This window comes from Aspergillus ibericus (assembly GCF_003184845.1).
Source record: "Aspergillus ibericus CBS 121593 unplaced genomic scaffold BO80scaffold_20, whole genome shotgun sequence".
In the NCBI taxonomy this organism is placed as follows: Eukaryota; Fungi; Ascomycota; class Eurotiomycetes; order Eurotiales; family Aspergillaceae; genus Aspergillus; species Aspergillus ibericus.
In genome coordinates, this window is record NW_020292118.1 from 403571 (window position 1) to 420425 (window position 16855).

The 16855-nt window shown below is 52.4% G+C and overlaps 5 protein-coding genes and 1 non-coding gene across 6 annotated transcripts; 4 read left to right on the forward strand and 2 right to left on the reverse strand.

Moving 5' to 3' along the window:
* The first annotated feature begins 1161 nt into the window (after window positions 1–1161).
* On the forward strand, window positions 1162–5539 carry pkcA (protein kinase c). The gene is made up of 9 exons (XM_025719488.1): window positions 1162–1743; window positions 1830–2096; window positions 2179–2760; window positions 2819–3214; window positions 3274–3690; window positions 3762–4290; window positions 4340–4541; window positions 4597–5002; window positions 5054–5539. Exons 1-9 carry the CDS (start codon window positions 1320–1322, stop codon window positions 5113–5115), a joined length of 3285 nt encoding a protein of 1094 aa, XP_025575231.1. The 5' UTR covers window positions 1162–1319; the 3' UTR covers window positions 5116–5539.
* A 544-nt stretch (window positions 5540–6083) lies between these two features.
* On the forward strand, window positions 6084–7993 carry BO80DRAFT_464990 (uncharacterized protein; the record flags this gene model as incomplete). Its single annotated transcript, XM_025722690.1, has 2 exons — window positions 6084–7340; window positions 7392–7993. The coding sequence occupies exons 1-2, from the start codon at window positions 6143–6145 to the stop codon at window positions 7991–7993; spliced, it is 1800 nt and encodes a 599-aa protein (XP_025575232.1). The 5' UTR covers window positions 6084–6142.
* Window positions 7994–9923: 1930 nt separating this feature from the next.
* On the forward strand, window positions 9924–13896 carry BO80DRAFT_425302 (tubulin-specific chaperone D). Its single transcript, XM_025719489.1, has 6 exons — window positions 9924–10123; window positions 10206–12714; window positions 12762–13041; window positions 13088–13423; window positions 13469–13634; window positions 13679–13896. Exons 1-6 carry the CDS (start codon window positions 9950–9952, stop codon window positions 13811–13813), a joined length of 3600 nt encoding a protein of 1199 aa, XP_025575233.1. The 5' UTR covers window positions 9924–9949; the 3' UTR covers window positions 13814–13896.
* A 62-nt stretch (window positions 13897–13958) lies between these two features.
* Window positions 13959–14029, reverse strand: BO80DRAFT_t165. Its single transcript has one exon. It is a non-coding gene; the product is annotated as a tRNA-Gly (tRNA).
* Window positions 14030–14160: 131 nt separating this feature from the next.
* On the forward strand, window positions 14161–15425 carry BO80DRAFT_425303 (U1A/U2B'/SNF family RNA-binding protein). The gene is made up of 4 exons (XM_025719490.1): window positions 14161–14287; window positions 14386–14392; window positions 14459–14765; window positions 14867–15425. Exons 1-4 carry the CDS (start codon window positions 14244–14246, stop codon window positions 15265–15267), a joined length of 759 nt encoding a protein of 252 aa, XP_025575234.1. The 5' UTR covers window positions 14161–14243; the 3' UTR covers window positions 15268–15425.
* BO80DRAFT_502271 (H(+)-transporting V1 sector ATPase subunit D) lies at window positions 15374–16694 on the reverse strand (the record flags this gene model as incomplete). Its single annotated transcript, XM_025724314.1, has 8 exons — window positions 15374–15746; window positions 15794–15836; window positions 15883–15890; window positions 15942–15990; window positions 16038–16363; window positions 16423–16433; window positions 16491–16603; window positions 16680–16694. 8 exons carry the CDS (start codon window positions 16692–16694, stop codon window positions 15511–15513), a joined length of 801 nt encoding a protein of 266 aa, XP_025575235.1. The 3' UTR covers window positions 15374–15510.
* Between the last annotated feature and the right edge of the window lie 161 nt (window positions 16695–16855).

Sequence of the window (16855 nt, forward strand, 5' to 3'; positions counted from 1 at the left end):
GCCCTTGATGTTAAGAGCCCATCGTAGTTAGCTTCTTTTTCCTCCTTAGTTTCGATTCATTTCATCCTGTCTCTTTCATTCCGGGCCTGGCGTTCGTTTTCCTCCATTAGGGTGCTGTTTGCTCTTTGTCTTTCCGCTTTGCACGGGCCTTTGTTCCTCTTCCGGGGAATCGCTCACCCAATCGTATGATTGAGGGGCCTGCAAAGCAGCCATTGACGGGTAGATCGGGGCACATGACCATCGCATCCACCGATGAAGCCTCGAGAAGTACATTCAAGCAAGGGGTGTGGCATCTTCCAGCAAACCCCTCCTCCCAGCGACGTCATGTCAAGGGTGGCTGTGGCTGTGGCTGTGGCTGTGGGCAACAGAGGAATGGCACGCGAAGATGGGGAATCTCAGCAGCCCTGAAATAAACTTCAGGGTCTGTTCTTGGATCTTCCCAGCAGGCTTGTTTGTTTGTTGATCGGGGGCAGCCAGGGTCCCACGGTCGGGGAGAGACGTGCATAGTAGATATCCGAGGTGGTGAAAAAGTGCGTGGGCCAACCCTGGTTGAGCCCCTGGGCTTGTCACTTTGGACAGTCTTCCGTGAAAGGTGAAACAGATTCCCACCAGAGCCAGTGGTAGCAGACCCTGCCCGGATCCAGTCCGAGTGATCATTGCATCATTTCCGACCGTGAAGTACACAGTAGTAAAGTGCAAAGTGTGGCTGATGCGGCCATTGCATTCCGGCCCGCGACTGCTTGCCTGAAGGAGAGAAAGGGCACGAATTGCGGGCGGTAAGGAACGAAGCAGGAAGAATAAGCAACGCAGAGGCAGGCCGGCCTTCACGCTCCTCAACTTTCTTTCCCGTCTTCGCTCTGTGTCGGTTGCCCGAATCTCCAGTCATCCGGGGGGAAACTTGCACTGCCTGAGCCACAGTTGGGTTGCCAGCAACTGACACGAGGGGCCTCAGCCGTCATCGCCACGGGCCATTTGTCTCACGTTTTCCGAGTGGCTTAAGCATTATTGACTGACTGACCTGACATCCCGTTGCGATCGATCGGATCCCCCTCCCTGTCCCCTGCAACTGTCAACAAGAGCCCCGCGACGCCTGCTGCTGTTGCTGCTGCTTCTTCTTCCTTCTGCACCTCGACCTCCACCACAACATCCTCTGCCCCCCCCCCTCCCCCGATCGTCGGCCATCCCCCCCTCCCCTCCTCTTCTTCTTCCCTCCTTTTTTCCCTTCTTCTCACCCCCACACCCCCCTCTTCCCCCCTCGGTCGCATTGCTCGATTCCGTTCAATTTCCCCTCGGTTTCCATCGTCCGGGGACACCTCACCATGGACGGGGACGATGTCATCGCCACGGTCTACCGCAAGATCGAGCGGGAAAAGGCCCTCATCACCGCCGCGTCGAACATCCGACAGTCGACGGATAATCGCCAGGTGCAGCAGCAAGCCGATGCGAACATCCGCGATGGCCGGAAAAACATTGCTTACCTGGAGGAGAAGATGCGGGAGCTGCAGCTCCGTCGCGATGGAGGTGGCTCCCCCACCGATAAGCGACTCCCGCCCAACCCTGAGGCTGGTCCCATGACCCCTCAGAAGGACTACCCCCAGGGTTATGCTGGTAACGAGGAGTATGGCGATGCCTCCGGGCCCTACCCGCACGGAGGCGCTGGTTCCATGCCGTCAGGGGCCCCATACGCAGACCCCCGGCCGTTCGCTCCCGTGCCCAAGGCCCGGCCCAATTATACAAAGCTGGGTAGGTTCTTCATCCCTGCCGCTTGGTGAAATCGCGTCTCGGTAGCGGTGGATCTCCCAGACTGACCCTGACCCTGTTCTCATTAGACTTGATTAAATATGATACTCCCTATCTCGGACCCAAGATCCAGCTCATGCTGTCACAGCTCGAATTCAAGCTGAGCGTGGAGAAGCAGTACAAGGCTGGTATCGAGAAGATGGTTCGCTTATATCAGGATGAGGGGGATAGGAGGAGCCGGACAGACGCCGAGGGTCGCCGCATTGAGAGTAACCAGAAGATTCAGTTGCTGAAGCAGGCCCTCAAGAGATATGAAGATCTGCATGTCGACATTGAGTCAACGGATAGCCCTGATGGTATGTATCACTGGCATTGAGGTCGCCCCCCGCTTCTTCGCGTCTCCCATCCCCTCCGAGTGCTAATGTCTCCTCCGCGTAGATGAGAGTCTAAGTACACCCAACTTGCGAAAGCCCTTGACCGGTCTCTTAACATTCCGGATCCACGCCGTCAAGGACGTAGATCACGCTGCTAGCTCGAGGTTTTCCCGAGGCCCCGAAACGTTCATAGTGCTCAAGGTGGAGGATAGCATCAAAGCTAGGACGAAAGCGACGCGGATCGACAGGTGGCAGGACGAAACCTTTACCATCGACATCGACAAAGCGAACGAGATTGAGCTTACGGTGTACGACAAAGCTGGAGACCGGCCAACTCCCATTGGTATGCTCTGGGTGCGCATCTCCGATATCGCCGAAGAGATGCGTCGGAAAAAGATCGAGAGTGAGTTCAACGCATCGGGCTGGGTGTCTGCAGACAAGATGGAGCATGGAGGCGCATCTGGACGGCCGGATACCGCTGGGGCGCCGGGTTCGTCTCACCCGCCAGGACCTGGGGGCGCTGGTGCGGCGCCGGGCCAAGGCTACGGTGATGCTACTGCTGGCGCGCCTTCCGGAGGGCAGGTGATGATCGATTCGTGGTTCGCGCTGGAACCAGTGGGCCGAATCTACCTGTCAATGAGCTTCGGTAGGTACCAGGTCATTGTTCGAAGAGGTGCACCCCGTTGGACTGACACCATCTCTAGCCAAGCAATTGAAGGACCGACGGCCGTTCGACATCGGTCTCAACCGTCAGGGTGCGGTTCGACAGAAGAAGGAGGAGGTTCACGAGAAGCAGGGCCACAAGTTTGTCACTCAGCAGTTCTACAACATCATGCGCTGTGCCCTCTGCGGCGATTTCCTCAAGTACGCTGCCGGGATGCAGTGCGCCGACTGCAAATACACTTGCCACAAGAAGTGCTACCCCAAGGTCGTGACCAAGTGTATCAGCAAGGCAAACTACGAGACCGATCCGGACGAGGAAAAGATCAACCACCGCATCCCGCATCGTTTCGAAGGTTTCTCCAACATCTCTGCCAACTGGTGTTGTCACTGTGGTTATTTGCTTCCCTTTGGGCGCAAGAACGCAAAGCGATGCTCCGGTAGGTGCCCTTCAAGACCTCATAAATGTATGGCGGTGGCGTATACTGACCTACTGCAGAATGTGGTCTCACTTGCCACGCGCATTGTACTCATCTGGTGCCTGATTTCTGTGGTATGTCCATGGAGGCAGCCAACCAGATCTTGGAAACCTTGATTCGCACCAAGAACCACAACAAGACCGCATCCGTTAGTTCTGGTCTCAGTGGCCGCACGCTTCGACCCAGCGGCCCTCCTCAGGGCTCCCAGGACCCCGCCGCCATGGCCTACCCACAAAAGCCTGTCGAGAGCCCCTACGGAGCACCCCCGCGACAGCCTTCCGCTGAAGCAGTGAGCGCCGCAAACAACTCATACCCGCCTCCGCAGTCCCCAACATCGGCTGCCAGGCAACAATTGCCCCCGAGAACGTCGTCGTCGTCGACTGCGGTCGCCGCTGCGGCTGCGGCGACAGGGGTGCCCTCGCCCCAGCAGATGCCAGGTAAGTTCCACTGTTGTTCACATGCGATATGGTTATACAGTGGGCAGAGGGTTAACCTAAATATTGTACAGTCGAGCAGAATCGCCCGGGGCAACCGCAGCTGCCTATCTACGACCCGAAAGCTTACGAGCCATACTCCAATGCCCCGCAGGGTATTCCGCCTCAGGCAATGCAGCCGGCGGCTCCAGCCGCATATGGCATGCCTCCTCCGCAACAGCCTATGCAGATGGTCCCACAGAAGCAGCCTGAGGCCCCTCAGCAGCCGAAGGTCCGGATTGGATTGGATCACTTCAATTTCCTGGCGGTTCTGGGTAAGGGTAACTTTGGAAAGGTCATGCTGGCGGAAACCAAGAGCACCAAGAAATTGTACGCCATCAAGGTGTTGAAGAAGGAGTTCATCATTGAGAATGATGAAGTCGAAAGTACCAAGTCCGAGAAGCGAGTCTTCATGATCGCGAACAAGGAGCGCCACCCCTTCCTGCTGAACCTTCACGCCTGTTTCCAGACCGAAACCCGTGTTTACTTTGTCATGGAATACATCAGCGGTGGTGATCTGATGTTGCACATCCAGCGTGGCCAGTTTGGTCTCAAGCGGGCACAGTAAGTTGAAGGTGTGTCCATTAAAGAGGACAAATGCTGATTCTTATAGGTTCTACGCTGCGGAGGTTCTCCTGGCCCTCAAGTACTTCCACGAGAACGGAGTCATTTACCGTGATTTGAAGCTCGACAACATCATGCTGACCCTGGACGGCCACATCAAGGTTGCCGATTACGGTCTTTGCAAGGAGAACATGTGGTATGGCGCTACGACAAGCACATTCTGTGGTACCCCGGAATTCATGGCACCAGAGGTGAGTGTCAAGTATTGCATGACTTGACCTAGTGCATTGCTAATATGTGCCAAAGATTCTACTGGATAAGAGATACGGCCGGGCCGTCGATTGGTGGGCCTTTGGTGTCCTCATCTATCAGATGCTTCTTCAGCAGTCTCCTTTCCGCGGTGAAGATGAGGATGAAATTTACGATGCCATTCTTGCAGATGAGCCGCTGTACCCCATCCACATGCCCCGCGATTCGGTCTCCATCCTCCAGAAGCTCCTGACGCGTGAGCCGGAACTGCGTCTTGGCTCGGGTCCTACCGATGCTCAAGAAGTCATGTCCCATGCGTTCTTCCGGAACATCAACTGGGATGATATCTACCACAAGCGGGTTCCCCCGCCTTTCATGCCGAGCATCAGCAGCCCTACCGATACCAGCAACTTCGACCAGGAGTTCACTAGCGTGACTCCGGTGCTGACGCCCGTGCAATCCGGTAAGTACCAGTCCTTGCGATCGAACGATCACCTGCTAACCCATCTTTCAGTTCTCTCCCAGGCGATGCAGGAAGAGTTCCGCGGCTTCTCGTACACGGCCGACTTTGCATAAACGCGCCATCTCGAACGTTGTCTAGTCTTTGCGTTGATTGCTCGTTTACCTTATGTCAAGCTTGGCACTGTTTCTCGAACTTCTTGATGTTGCCGGTTGCTCGGCACTTTTGCGCTGGAAAGATTCCCACATACCCATGAGAGTTTTGAGAGCTGGTGTAAGCGCTACGATGGCTTTGTGCATGCAGCTGGAGAGCGGCTTGAACGGGGAGTATTTTTCTCTTATATGTCTTCAGCATCTTAGGCTGTTTTTAATTCCTTTTCTTTGCGGGCGAGTTCCCGTGCCTGGAATGTAATCCTGCTTCAGCGTTTCTCTCGACTCACTGTTTAATGCTGTATGACTGAATGGAAGACGCGGAACTGACGACTGGATGACTGCATCAAGAATAGAATAGAATGTAGACGGCACAATCCATATATTAGACCCTATTTCCGTGCTGCACAAAGCCACTTCCTTTGTTCTTCCACCAGTGACGGTGTTACTAGTCATTCCCCACAGCCAGAGTCTTTATTCACAGACCGACCATGTGGGTTCAGCCCCGTCGGCGCCATTGTCTGCCCTGGTTGCACCTCCCTCTGATTCCTCTTTGTCCTACTTTCTGCGTCCCAACCACGCATCTTTCAAGGACCACATTGCTATAAATGCACTGATAACTTCACACAAAGACAACATGTCTTCTCAAAGCGTCTCCGACTCACCTCTCTCACCCTTGCCTCAACGCCATTCCCCCCACCCAGCACCGTCACCAGCACCAGCACCAGCACCAGCACCAGCACCAGCACCAGCACCAGCACCAGCACCAGCACCAGCACCAGCACCTCCAACACCAAATACGGATAATCAATCGACTCCTTCCTCAGACCTCGACACTCTTTCCAGCAACTCAACCCCATCACCACCAACCCCTTCTCGCCATTCTTCTCAAAACAAATTCATCAAGAAAGTATCATCCATCTTCAAAAAACCGACCCGCCAGAACTTCCGCTATCGACTCACTTCTCTATTTTCTTCAAAAAGTGATTCACAGATGAGTGTTGGATCTGGGTCCTCGGGAAGTTCTCGTGCGAGTAGCGCGTCCGCGCAGGATATGGAATATGTTTTACAGGGAGATGTTAAGCAGGAATATGATGATGATGATGAGGAGGAGGAGGAGGATGATGAGGATGAGGATCGAGTTGATCCTAGGGAGCTGAAGATTGATAATGTGAAGGGGAGGAAGAGGGAGAGGAAGAGGGGGTTGGATGTTACGTATGTTCCTGGGAGTGATGAGGATGGGGATTTTGCGCCGGGTGAGAAGGTTGATACTAGTGAGTTGGAGGGAAGTGCTGCTAAGAGGGCGAAGAAGAGGAGGGAGGAGCTGGATGATACTTATGTCCCTGGGGATGAAGAAGATGAGGATTCTGCGCCAGATGCGAATAATGTCGACCCTGGTGAGCTCATTGATGCTGCTGCTAGGAGGCATGCAAAGAGGAAGAGGGAGGTTGATGCTACCTACAGTCCGGGTGGAGACAAGGATGATGATAGCCAGAGTGACATCGCGACTGCACCCAAAGCCAGGAGTCATAAGAAAAGAAAGATGACTACGAATCCTGCAGCACGAGGTGCTCGTCAGCAGACACCCGAGAAGACAAAGGAATCGATACTACCCATCACCCCGTCGATAGAAACCGATTTTGTCAAAGGGGAGCCTACTTCGCAGCAGGTGGGCGTGACGACAGCGCCCGTTGCATCATATCCGACGCCCGATTCTCTTCTCTCAAAAACTGCAAACAAAGCTCGGGATTTATCGTCGCCTACTCGTCGTCGTGCCCCGGTCAAACACAAGCCAGACGATGATGCGGAATATGTTCCCGAACGAGCTGATTCGGCTAAGCCGCAGGAAACTTGGGAGAAGCCGAGGGATAGCAAGCCATCCCATTTGAAAGATAACCACAACGAGGAGTATCAGGACCGCCCCATTCGCCACAAAGAAACGACTGGTATTGTCTTTGATTTTTCGGTTGAAAGGGCCAAACGCTGGGCTAGTGCGATCAACGTCCCGGAGGGCCTATACAATGAGGAAGAGAAAGATCTGTTTTACCGACTTGCCATGCGCGGTTTCGAGCCTGTTATCCCAACAATCTGGCGACATGACTTTCCGACACTGCCTGAATCTTTGTATCCTCGAGGTGCTGAGCCGAGTAGCGCGCCGATTATCGACGTCACTCGAAGCTCCAATCTGTATGGTGAGTTTAAATATTTTGCCTGAGTCATATGGTCACTAATAAAGTATGAAGCAACCAAAGCCTTATCGAGCCTGTTCGCCGTCGGTGGTCGAGTCCGCGACTGCGAGATTCACCGTAAAAAGCCCGAGCCTTTGATTAAGCAAGCGATCACAAACTATATCCGGTGGGCCTTATTCGACGCTAATCTACACACCGCTAAAGATGCCGTCCCTGTGCATGTGATATATGCACAAAAAAAAGGCGAGAGCACCTTAAAAGCCGTCCAGAAGATGAACGAAAAGCTCCGCAAGCTTGTCCGTCGGCACCACGAAGCTCTAGGTGTAACAAGCAATGCCGACTCACTAGAGTCGGACGAACAGAATCAGAAGTCTACTGCCACCAAGTTCCCCCTTCTTGTTGGGTTCATCATCTGCGGGCCCATCGTCGCCATCTTAACCCATAGCACTGATCCCGAGGAAATCGGAGACGGTGAATTGCAGGGCCGATTCATGGGCCAGTTCGACTTGTCTGAACGGGGGCAAGATGTGTGGAACTCACTTGCAATTGCGATTACGGTGATGTCTGTCCGCCGGACGATGCTTTCACTCGCGGAGGAGGGCAACCGGGGGTACGATCATGAGCGTAGTCCGTCGGTTTTTGATATCGATCTTTGATAGATCATTGCTTTGACTATTGAGCTTTATCATTGGCTTTGCATCGTTACTGTTTTGTATATTACGCGAGATGACTTATGATTCATGATTTAGGTTAAGGGTGCTTTGGTGTTTAATATGGTACTTGCTTGCTTGATTTATACCACTTCACTCAATATATGCCCTTTGCACCTGAGCAAATACTACATTCCTGAAAGGGCAATAATTCAAACCAGAAAGCTCAACAACAATAATCGCCTATAACCCTACTCCAGCCCCCAGTGTCTCACACTTCAATATATACCTCCTCAGACCTGCCATTAATGAAGATCCATCCCTTACCGAACAAACCCAAAAAGGAAATCTCTACCCAGAACCAACACATTGTAGATACACTCATCGATTATATCGTAGGTCGTTAAGCCGAGCCAGATATGACAGGACAGACCGGGACATCAACCCCCATTTCTGCTTTTCGGGTGTAGTGTTTAGTGTTGGATCCTTCGCGCTCTTCACATTGTTTGAATTGTTGAGATAGGTCATGGTATATATGTCTCCGTGCCCTTGATGATGGCTTCTCCTGTTGGAAGTTGGTTGGTTGGTTGGCGACAGATGATGCAGGATGGAGATTGGTTTCTGGTTAGTATTGAGGAAAGTATTGCTTTCTGGAGATTGGAATTGATTGGGCTATCCGTTAAGGTTTATTGGAGTGGTGCACGTACGGATCAGTTATATCTAAACCCGAAGCACATAATTTATTAGTGCGGATCTGGTTAGGTAGTTCGGTTAGGAGGAATATTGCTATGTTAGACTGTAGGTATTGAAGTGCGTCTAGAGTTGAACCTAGTGGTGCTCTGCCCTTGTGGTGTTAGGGTATCAAATAACCTGGTTGAAACAGTGAAGTCCGCAGGATTCTCAATATATAATTTGGTGATGATGACGGTAATGAGCAAAGTGCCGGTTTTCGTTCCGATTGGATGTATATTGCTAATGCTGATATGTATCTTTGTATATCTTGTGTACTGGTCATAATGTCTTTTCAAGGAATTGATATCGCAAGAGATTGTGGCTAAGGTGCAGGTGCTTTAATTGTTTTGTGCTCTCTCTATAATTGCTTCAAGTAGATGCTGTCTCTCGCAGTATGCAAGCAAAGATAGCAGGCTTGGTTGCATACTCTTGAGGAATTTCTAGTTTTGAATCTTATATTGGTACTAGCTCACTTGAGCAGATCAGTTGCTCGTTAGATCCCCTCTATAAGCATTAAATCTGCCAAGTCTAATAAAATGCATTTCCCGGACCCTTCGGTCAGCCATTTGCCCAGCGGAGATAGAGTTACTGCGACCAAGACAATGATGTGCTTTGTGGGATTTATATAGCGAGACAAATAGCGAAGGAGGAAGACCTGAGCTGAAATACCGAGATAGGGGTTATTGTAGAGGTTGTCAGATCGTAGGTCCTATTGTCGTCGTGAGGCTTCAGGATTGGGAGGGCTAGGGCAGCATATAAGGCTAGTTGGTGTTTCACTGGATTAGACATTAACTGGGACAATATTGGCTGCTTGGTTGGGGTGAATGAAAGTATTTCTCTCTTAAGGGGTATTGTATGACTAGGTGAATAAGCTGATGAACGCTATGGTTGACGGCTATGACTCCGGTCTACTTAAGGAACTCCAGTGGAAATAACTATATATAGTTCTGGTACAGCCAATTGCTATCTTACAGAAGTGTAGAAGTGTAGAACAACCGAAACTGCTACTATGATATTGCTGATAGCCACGTATCTACTATACAATGGTAATCCTTTTCGGCACTTAGAAGGATCTCTATGTATCCAACATGTATATGATAGTGGTTGGTGGGTGTGGTGGTTGTTGGAGTGTATACGCTGACTAAGCCACCTTAGATCCCCGCGGCCTCGGATCCATCAACTTCAAACCTCGATGTGATCGATGCTTCAGGGTGTTTGATTACATCAGTCATGGACGCGGCCGAGGATAGAGAGGTCAAGCTGCAGCGCGTCTCTGGCGACCTTCTTCAAGAGTTCTCCGCCAAACTCCCGTCGCTCCTCTGGAAATCCCAGCCCGAGCAAGGCAACACTCGTATTCCACGGAGATGGACCCCGGCCGCAAAAACGGAGAGGCTCGTAGGCCTGGTAAGCAAAGCTTCTCAAACACTTCCCACTGGTTTCTCCAGTCTGCACGAGAAGATGCATTGACTGCTAACCATGTCAACAGTTGGAGCCCTTTCAGGAGTGGCCGCAGCTGCTGGACCCCCACTTGTCAACACTTCTTCCCCCTTTAGTTGATGCATTTCTGGCGTACCTGCTGAAGCATCGCGATCAGTACGCGGCCAAAGCTGCAGACTCACAGCGACAGAAGACAGCCTATCCACTTCCGAGAGCCATCTGCCGTCTGCTCTACACCTTTTGCAAGGTCCGCGGCGTCAAAGTCATTAGCAGGTTCTTGAACAATGAACCGAAGTACCTTGACCCGCTACTCCGGGCGTTCATCGAATGGGATGCTGTTGCCCAAGGCGAACCCGAACTAGGTATTGGGGACATTCCACTGCGATTGGTGTGGGAAGAGCGTTATGTGATGCTGATCTGGATCTCACACTTGTTGCTTGCCCCCTTTGATCTGGCTTCGATGTCATCAGACGATATCCCGATTCCATATGACAACCTAGGGCAACTCCAAGAAGTCCCCGCTCAGACACCCACGGTGACAAAGTCACTTCTCTCTGTGGCATTGAACTATGTAAACGTCTCTGGAAAAGAGCGTGAAGCTGCCACCGTCGTCCTGGCACGACTTGTGCTTCGGCGTGATATGCAAGCACTTGGGCTTTTGACTAATTTGACGGACTGGGCATTCTCGACTGTTCAGCCTGCCGGTGATGCGGAACCCCCCTCTGTCTACACATGTATTGGTGTCCTGTCCTTCGTCGCTCGCTTAGGGGCTTCGGGTCAGGTGGAGGACTTTGCGCCGCTGGTGACCCCTGTTTTCGAGCAGACCTTGAAGGTCGTCCAAGGCAATTCCAGGGTCTCTGATGTGATCAACTCGTCTGCCTTGGCACGGAAGACTATCATCAAGATTCTGCGCGCGGTAACTGTTATGGCCTTGTCGCTCAGCGAGAGGGGCAGTAATGCAATCTCGGATGATCAGGTTTCCACTATCTTGGAGGATGCGATAGATCATTTCCTCGTAGCTCTTGCTGATAAGGATACTCCCGTACGCTTCGCAGCAAGCAAGGCCCTGAGTATCATCACTCTGAAGCTGCATCCGGACATGGCCACGGAGGTCATTGAGGCTGTCACCGGCTCTTTGGAGGAGAACATTCTCTACGAAAAGCGGGACGGGACGATTGTGACACCGCTGGAGGCACGAAGAATCGGGATCAACACGTTGAAACGAAATTTGAGCGCGGTTGACGCTCAACGATGGCAGGGACTGATCCTGACGCTCGGCCATCTCCTGTTTCGCCGTGCTCCCCCTACGCACCAACTTGGTGATGTTCTCCAACCGCTTGTTTCGGGTCTCGACTTCGAACAACGGTCATCAACTGGAAGCTCTGTCGGAACTGGTGTGCGTGATGCCTCGTGTTTCGGCATCTGGTCCCTGTCCCGCAAGTACACCACCCAGGAACTGCTTGCTCTGAAACCCCAGACGATCAGCACGGCCACAGCGCAAGGCGAAGAAGAAAATACACTACAAATGCTCGCCATCGAGCTGGTGTGTGCCGCGTGCGTTGATCCGTCTGGAAATATTCGGAGAGGTGCTTCGGCAGCACTGCAAGAGCTAATCGGACGTCACCCCAATACCATCGCCGAGGGTATATCGCTTGTACAGGTGGTGGACTACCACGCGGTTGCTCGGCGCTCAAGAGCAATGATCGACGTCGCCAAAGCAACAGCCGATCTCAGCCATCATTACTGGAGCCCCCTTGTTGAGTCATTGATGCACTGGCGCGGTATTGGCTCCCCTGATGCAGAATCTCGCAGACATGCGGCGAAGGCGATCGGAGTCTTGAGCACGCATCAGTCCTACAAGACTATCCAACAAGTTTTCCAACGACTGTTGGGCAGATTGTCTAGCATTCCACGCAGTGATGTAGAGACGAGGCATGGCTGTATCTTGGCTATTTCTGCCACCATTGATGCGTTCAACCGCCAACGTGAGATGCATGCTGACGACATATCGGACGCGATGAGTGTGGTGGGTCAAATTGCCAAGGTCTGGGAGATATTTGGCTCTCCAGTTGGACCTACCAAAGACGACCTTACGCTTCAGACATTCCGCCCAGAATTGACAGCTGAAGCTTCTTCACGCCTAATCTACTCTCTTGCTCAGTCGGTTACTTTGGCACTTGAACCGCGGATTCCTCCCCCATCGACAGATCTGCTTGATAAAGCTCGTGAAACACTCCTGCTCTGCATTTCACGGGGCGAAGATATCTCCATTGAGAGCTCCTCTAATGCAGTATCAGAGCTGCTACCTCTATTGTCCCCTGCAGAACAGGAGAAGATGATCCAGGGGTGGTTTTCACACATCCACACTACTTGGAACCTTCCAACGGGTCGTGGCCAGATCACAGCCCTGGGAACCGTCTTTAGACGGATTGAACCAGAGAGCCTTCTTCGAAAGTCCATTATAGAGAGCATCATACAGTGTGCAGAGAAGGAGGAACTAATTGAGAAAAGAGTAGCCGCTGTTAAGAGTCTGGCTACCGGCGTTCTGCCGTATATAGGTATGTTTGCTGTACACTGACAGTCCGGCCATCGCTGATCTTCGCAGATGTGACCGACGATATTGTAGAGCATCTCGTCCGATTCTTGAACGACTATACAACTGACAGGCGGGGAGATATTGGGTCGTTGATCCGACTTGAAGCAATCCAAGCCGCTCAGACGGTCCTAGAACGAGGGTCAGCTACCGATCAATTACCCAGGGTGCAGGAACTTGTTGGGTGCCTCTGCCGACTTGCAGCGGAGAAGCTTGACAAAGTACGGGTGCAGGCTTGGATCTGTCTTCAGGGCTATTGGGAGACAACCCAGGGCTTTCCGCCATTGACAAGGTGCGAAACCATCAATCCATCGAGACATGGCAACTGATTATCTCAGGAAATACGAGCACTTCAGCCATGTATCCTCGGTGGAGTATTTGCTCCAACTGCTCGATTTGCAGAACATTGACTGGCTACGACAACCGCTGTTCCAAGGTCTCGCAACCTCTGCGGTTGCCGGCAGCGAGGGACTGATCCGGTCTTCTCGCTCTGCCTTGGTGCAGAGTATTCAGGAGACAGGGCAGCAGAACGCGGCGATGGTCATCATCAAGGACTTGACGACGATATTAGGGGAGAACCTACAGGATGACCGATACGCGATCCCCGTGCTGGAGCTGTTGGCTTTCCTATTAGACGGGTTTGTCTGTTCTATTCCGGACGAGTCGGTTCCGAGGTATGTTTATTTTCTTTGCAGTTACAAAGTATCTAACATCTACAGTCTCCGGAGGCTATTTGTGCTCGTTCAAAAAGCCCACTTCAAGTCGTCAAACATGGCACGACTCGAAGCTGCCGTGCGCACTTATGCACCTCTCTCAAGAATGGAACAGCTGCATACGGATGTGCTCAAGAAGATGACGGCGATGCTTCTGCACCCGTTCCCTAGAGTAAGTCTGACTGATCTCCCTAGGGGCTATGCTGACAATCACAGGTGCGGAACACCGTGGCCGAGTATATTTTTATGGAGACCGAACTGGATGCAGTCAAACTTGAAGATTGGAGCAAACCGACCAAGCAACTGAAAGAGCAGGTGGACAAGTTGAGGGAGACGTTGAAATGCAGATAGATAGCAGCTTCGCTTGCTTTATAGACAACTCGATACCATCTTCCCGTCCGACTTCTCCCGGCACCAATCCAAAATAATCAAACCAACAGAAGATAAAACGAAGGCATCAAGCAAAGATGCTTAAAGAAAAGCAAAAAGAAATTTGTGCATCATCCGTGAATCGAACACGGGCCTCATCGATGGCAACGATGAATTCTACCACTAGACCAATGATGCTTTTCTTGTGATAGTGGTTTCACTATAATAGCCTTATGTGGCTTAACAATGCTCCACAAGCGTAATCACCTGATTCCAAGCTCACCCGCTAAAGCGGCGCCCATCCACCGGGCCCATCGCCGACATATCTCCAGCACTACTAGATAGGTCCGGTAGCTTTCAATCCAAGCCAGTCAAATCCCACCCAGCGCACCACGTCCGCACACCAGCAATCATGGCGGCTGTAACAGCGCCTACTTCCATTCCCCCAAACTGCACGTACGTATACCTCCATCCCCTCTACTCCCATCCCCTCTCCACCATCCGCATCGCGACATTCATTCTGATCCATAACTAACCACCACCTCCCTCTCCAGAGTCTACGTACACCACCCCCACCCCCTAATCCTCTCTCCAAACCATTCCATTTAACTTACTCCACCCAAAAAGGTCCGCAACCTCGAAGAGCGCATCAAAGTCGACCAGCTGAAAGAAGCCCTGGACGAGATCTTCTCCGAATACGGCACGGTGATCGAAATCGTCGCCAAGACGAACCTGAAAGCGAAAGGCCAGGCGTTCATTGTCTTTGATTCCGTGGATTCCGCGACCCGCGCGATTGACGAAATCAATGGCTTCGAGCTGTTCGATAAACCCATGGTGTTGGATTATGCCAAGACGAGAAGCGATGCGACGGTTCTAAGAGAGGGCGGGGAGGATGAGTTGGAGGCGCATAAGAGGAGGAGAGGGGCTGAGAAGGGTATTTCTATCCTTTCCTTCTTTTTCTTATATGTATATGTATATGTCTTGTTGGTGGTATATGCTAATCCTGGCTGATGATGATGGTGGTGATGATGACAGAACGCAAACAAGCCCACGAAGCCCTGGAAGCCCAGAAAAAGCTCAAGCGGCCACCCGGCGGCGCGCCAACGGAGCCCGGTCGTCCGGCGAAGACAGCCAAGGGTGCTGGTCTCAAACCCACCAGTGGAGCTGCGGCGGCGGTTATTCCCGACGAGTATCTGCCGCCCAACAAGATTCTGTTCTTGCGCGACTTGCCGGATACGGTGGATCAGGAGAGCCTGACGGCGGTGTTTGGGCGGTTCGAGGGATTTCAGGAGGTGCGGTTGGTGCCGGGGCGGAAGGGGATTGCGTTCGTCGAGTACGAGAACGAGTCTGGGGCGATCAGTGCGAAGGAGGCGACGTCGGGGATGCCGATGGGCGAGGCGGCAAAGCCGATTCGCGTTACCTACCAGAGACAATGATTGTGTGTTGTTTGGCGTTGGGGGTGGGTATTTCTTCTTAACTTCTGTCTCGTGTCTATGTATCTTTTTACAACACTATACGATTTGTTCTTTATGGTTGGTATCTGGAAGAACTTGTTGTTCGATGTCGGTCTGCCTGGGGAATAGTTGCGGTGTAGAAATCGGGCATGGAATGACGAGAAGAACTGCTACAGGCTAGAAGTGTAGGTACTAGTTACAGGACGAAACGAAACAGATCAGCGCCTAGAAAATCACGTCGGCATCTTCTTGCTCTCCGAGCACGTCAGGGGCTTCAGGTGCCTCTTCTTCTTCTTCCTCCTCCACAGGAGCGCCCGCCTCCTTGATGGCTGCCTCTTTCTTCTGGCGCGCTGCCAGGATCTCTGCGTCGGCGGCGGCGTTGTCGCGCTGCTTCTTGCCGGAGACCTTCTTGAGGCGGTAGAACTCTTCTCTGTCGAGCTCGTCGAGCTCCGAGTTGATGTCTGGATTGCGTTAGTCGGACGGAGGCAGCGGGAGAGGGCGTACTGACATTTAATGGTGTTCTCTGTACGGGGAATGATGACATGCTCGCTGGGCTGGTTAGTGTTGAGTTCACCGTAGGTGCTGAATATCTTACATGGCGTTCACTGTAATAGAGTTAGCTAAATCAGGGGACTAGTTTCCGACGGCGCACGTACCTCTCCGGTTGACCACCTTGATGACTTCGTCTAGAATCACGAATGCAGTCTGAACAGTATCAGCCATGTGTTCGTCCATTAACGATGTAGTCCCACCTGTAGACTCGCAAGTTCCACCAGAGTTTCCACTGCCCGGGCATACGTCTCCCGACAGCGCTGAACCTGCATACCACCCTTTCCAAGACCCGTCAAGCCAAAGTCATTGATACCGTCCTCCGTGTAGCTCTCGAAATGGGGCAGCAAGACACCGGAGACGTTCTCCTGCTTAGCCCTCACACGGAACCGAGCCTGCTTGGCGGACTCCTGGATCTGGTAACCGATATCACCTCCGACAGCATAGCTGACTTCTGCGAGCGAGAACGCAGCGATCTGCATGACCCGACCCATCTTCTGCTTGGCTTCATCAATCCGGCGAGTGATTTCTGAATCCGGTGTCAGTGTCCGAGATGGCGGGGAGATTCAGGAGGGTGGCTTATCATACCCCGGAAACGCCTGTAGATCGCGGGGTCAGTAACAACCGCTCAATTGAAGCTCGAAGAACAGACATACTTGGTCAGAGCTTCACTCTTGCGCTTCAGCAAGCTGTGTCCGGTTTCCGCACCCTTAAGTTTACCCTTCATCAACCCCAGCGACTGGCGAGTCGGGAAGACGGCCTCACGGCCCTGTATAGTGAGGGGCGTCAGTGAGCAGGTCTCGCATGGATTTGGGGCTAAATCTGAGAAGCAGAGGACATCATACCACGGCACCCGACATGACGGCGAGCTGGAGAAAAAAACAGAAAACCAAAAACGGCCGCAGCAAACAAAGGCCACGATAGCAGCAGCGAGAGCGCAGCGATGGAGGTGATGACGATACGCGATAATGGGGCGCTCGGGCCACCCCGTGCCGGCGTCTTTGGGCTGGTTTGGTTTGGT

Coding starts and splice junctions, on each gene's coding strand:
- BO80DRAFT_425303 (XM_025719490.1), top strand. CDS start 14,244: ATGGCGGCTGTAACAGCGCCTACTTCCATTCCCCCAAACTGCAC. Junction 14,766..14,866: donor GAGGAGAGGGGCTGAGAAGG/GTATTTCTATCC, acceptor TGATGATGACAG/AACGCAAACAAGCCCACGAA.
- pkcA (XM_025719488.1), top strand. CDS start 1,320: ATGGACGGGGACGATGTCATCGCCACGGTCTACCGCAAGATCGAGCGG. Junction 3,691..3,761: donor CTCGCCCCAGCAGATGCCAG/GTAAGTTCCACT, acceptor AATATTGTACAG/TCGAGCAGAATCGCCCGGGG. Junction 4,291..4,339: donor TTTGGTCTCAAGCGGGCACA/GTAAGTTGAAGG, acceptor TGATTCTTATAG/GTTCTACGCTGCGGAGGTTC.
- BO80DRAFT_425302 (XM_025719489.1), top strand. CDS start 9,950: ATGGACGCGGCCGAGGATAGAGAGGTCAAGCTGCAGCGCGTCTCTGGC. Junction 10,124..10,205: donor CGGAGAGGCTCGTAGGCCTG/GTAAGCAAAGCT, acceptor CCATGTCAACAG/TTGGAGCCCTTTCAGGAGTG. Junction 13,042..13,087: donor GGCTTTCCGCCATTGACAAG/GTGCGAAACCAT, acceptor TGATTATCTCAG/GAAATACGAGCACTTCAGCC.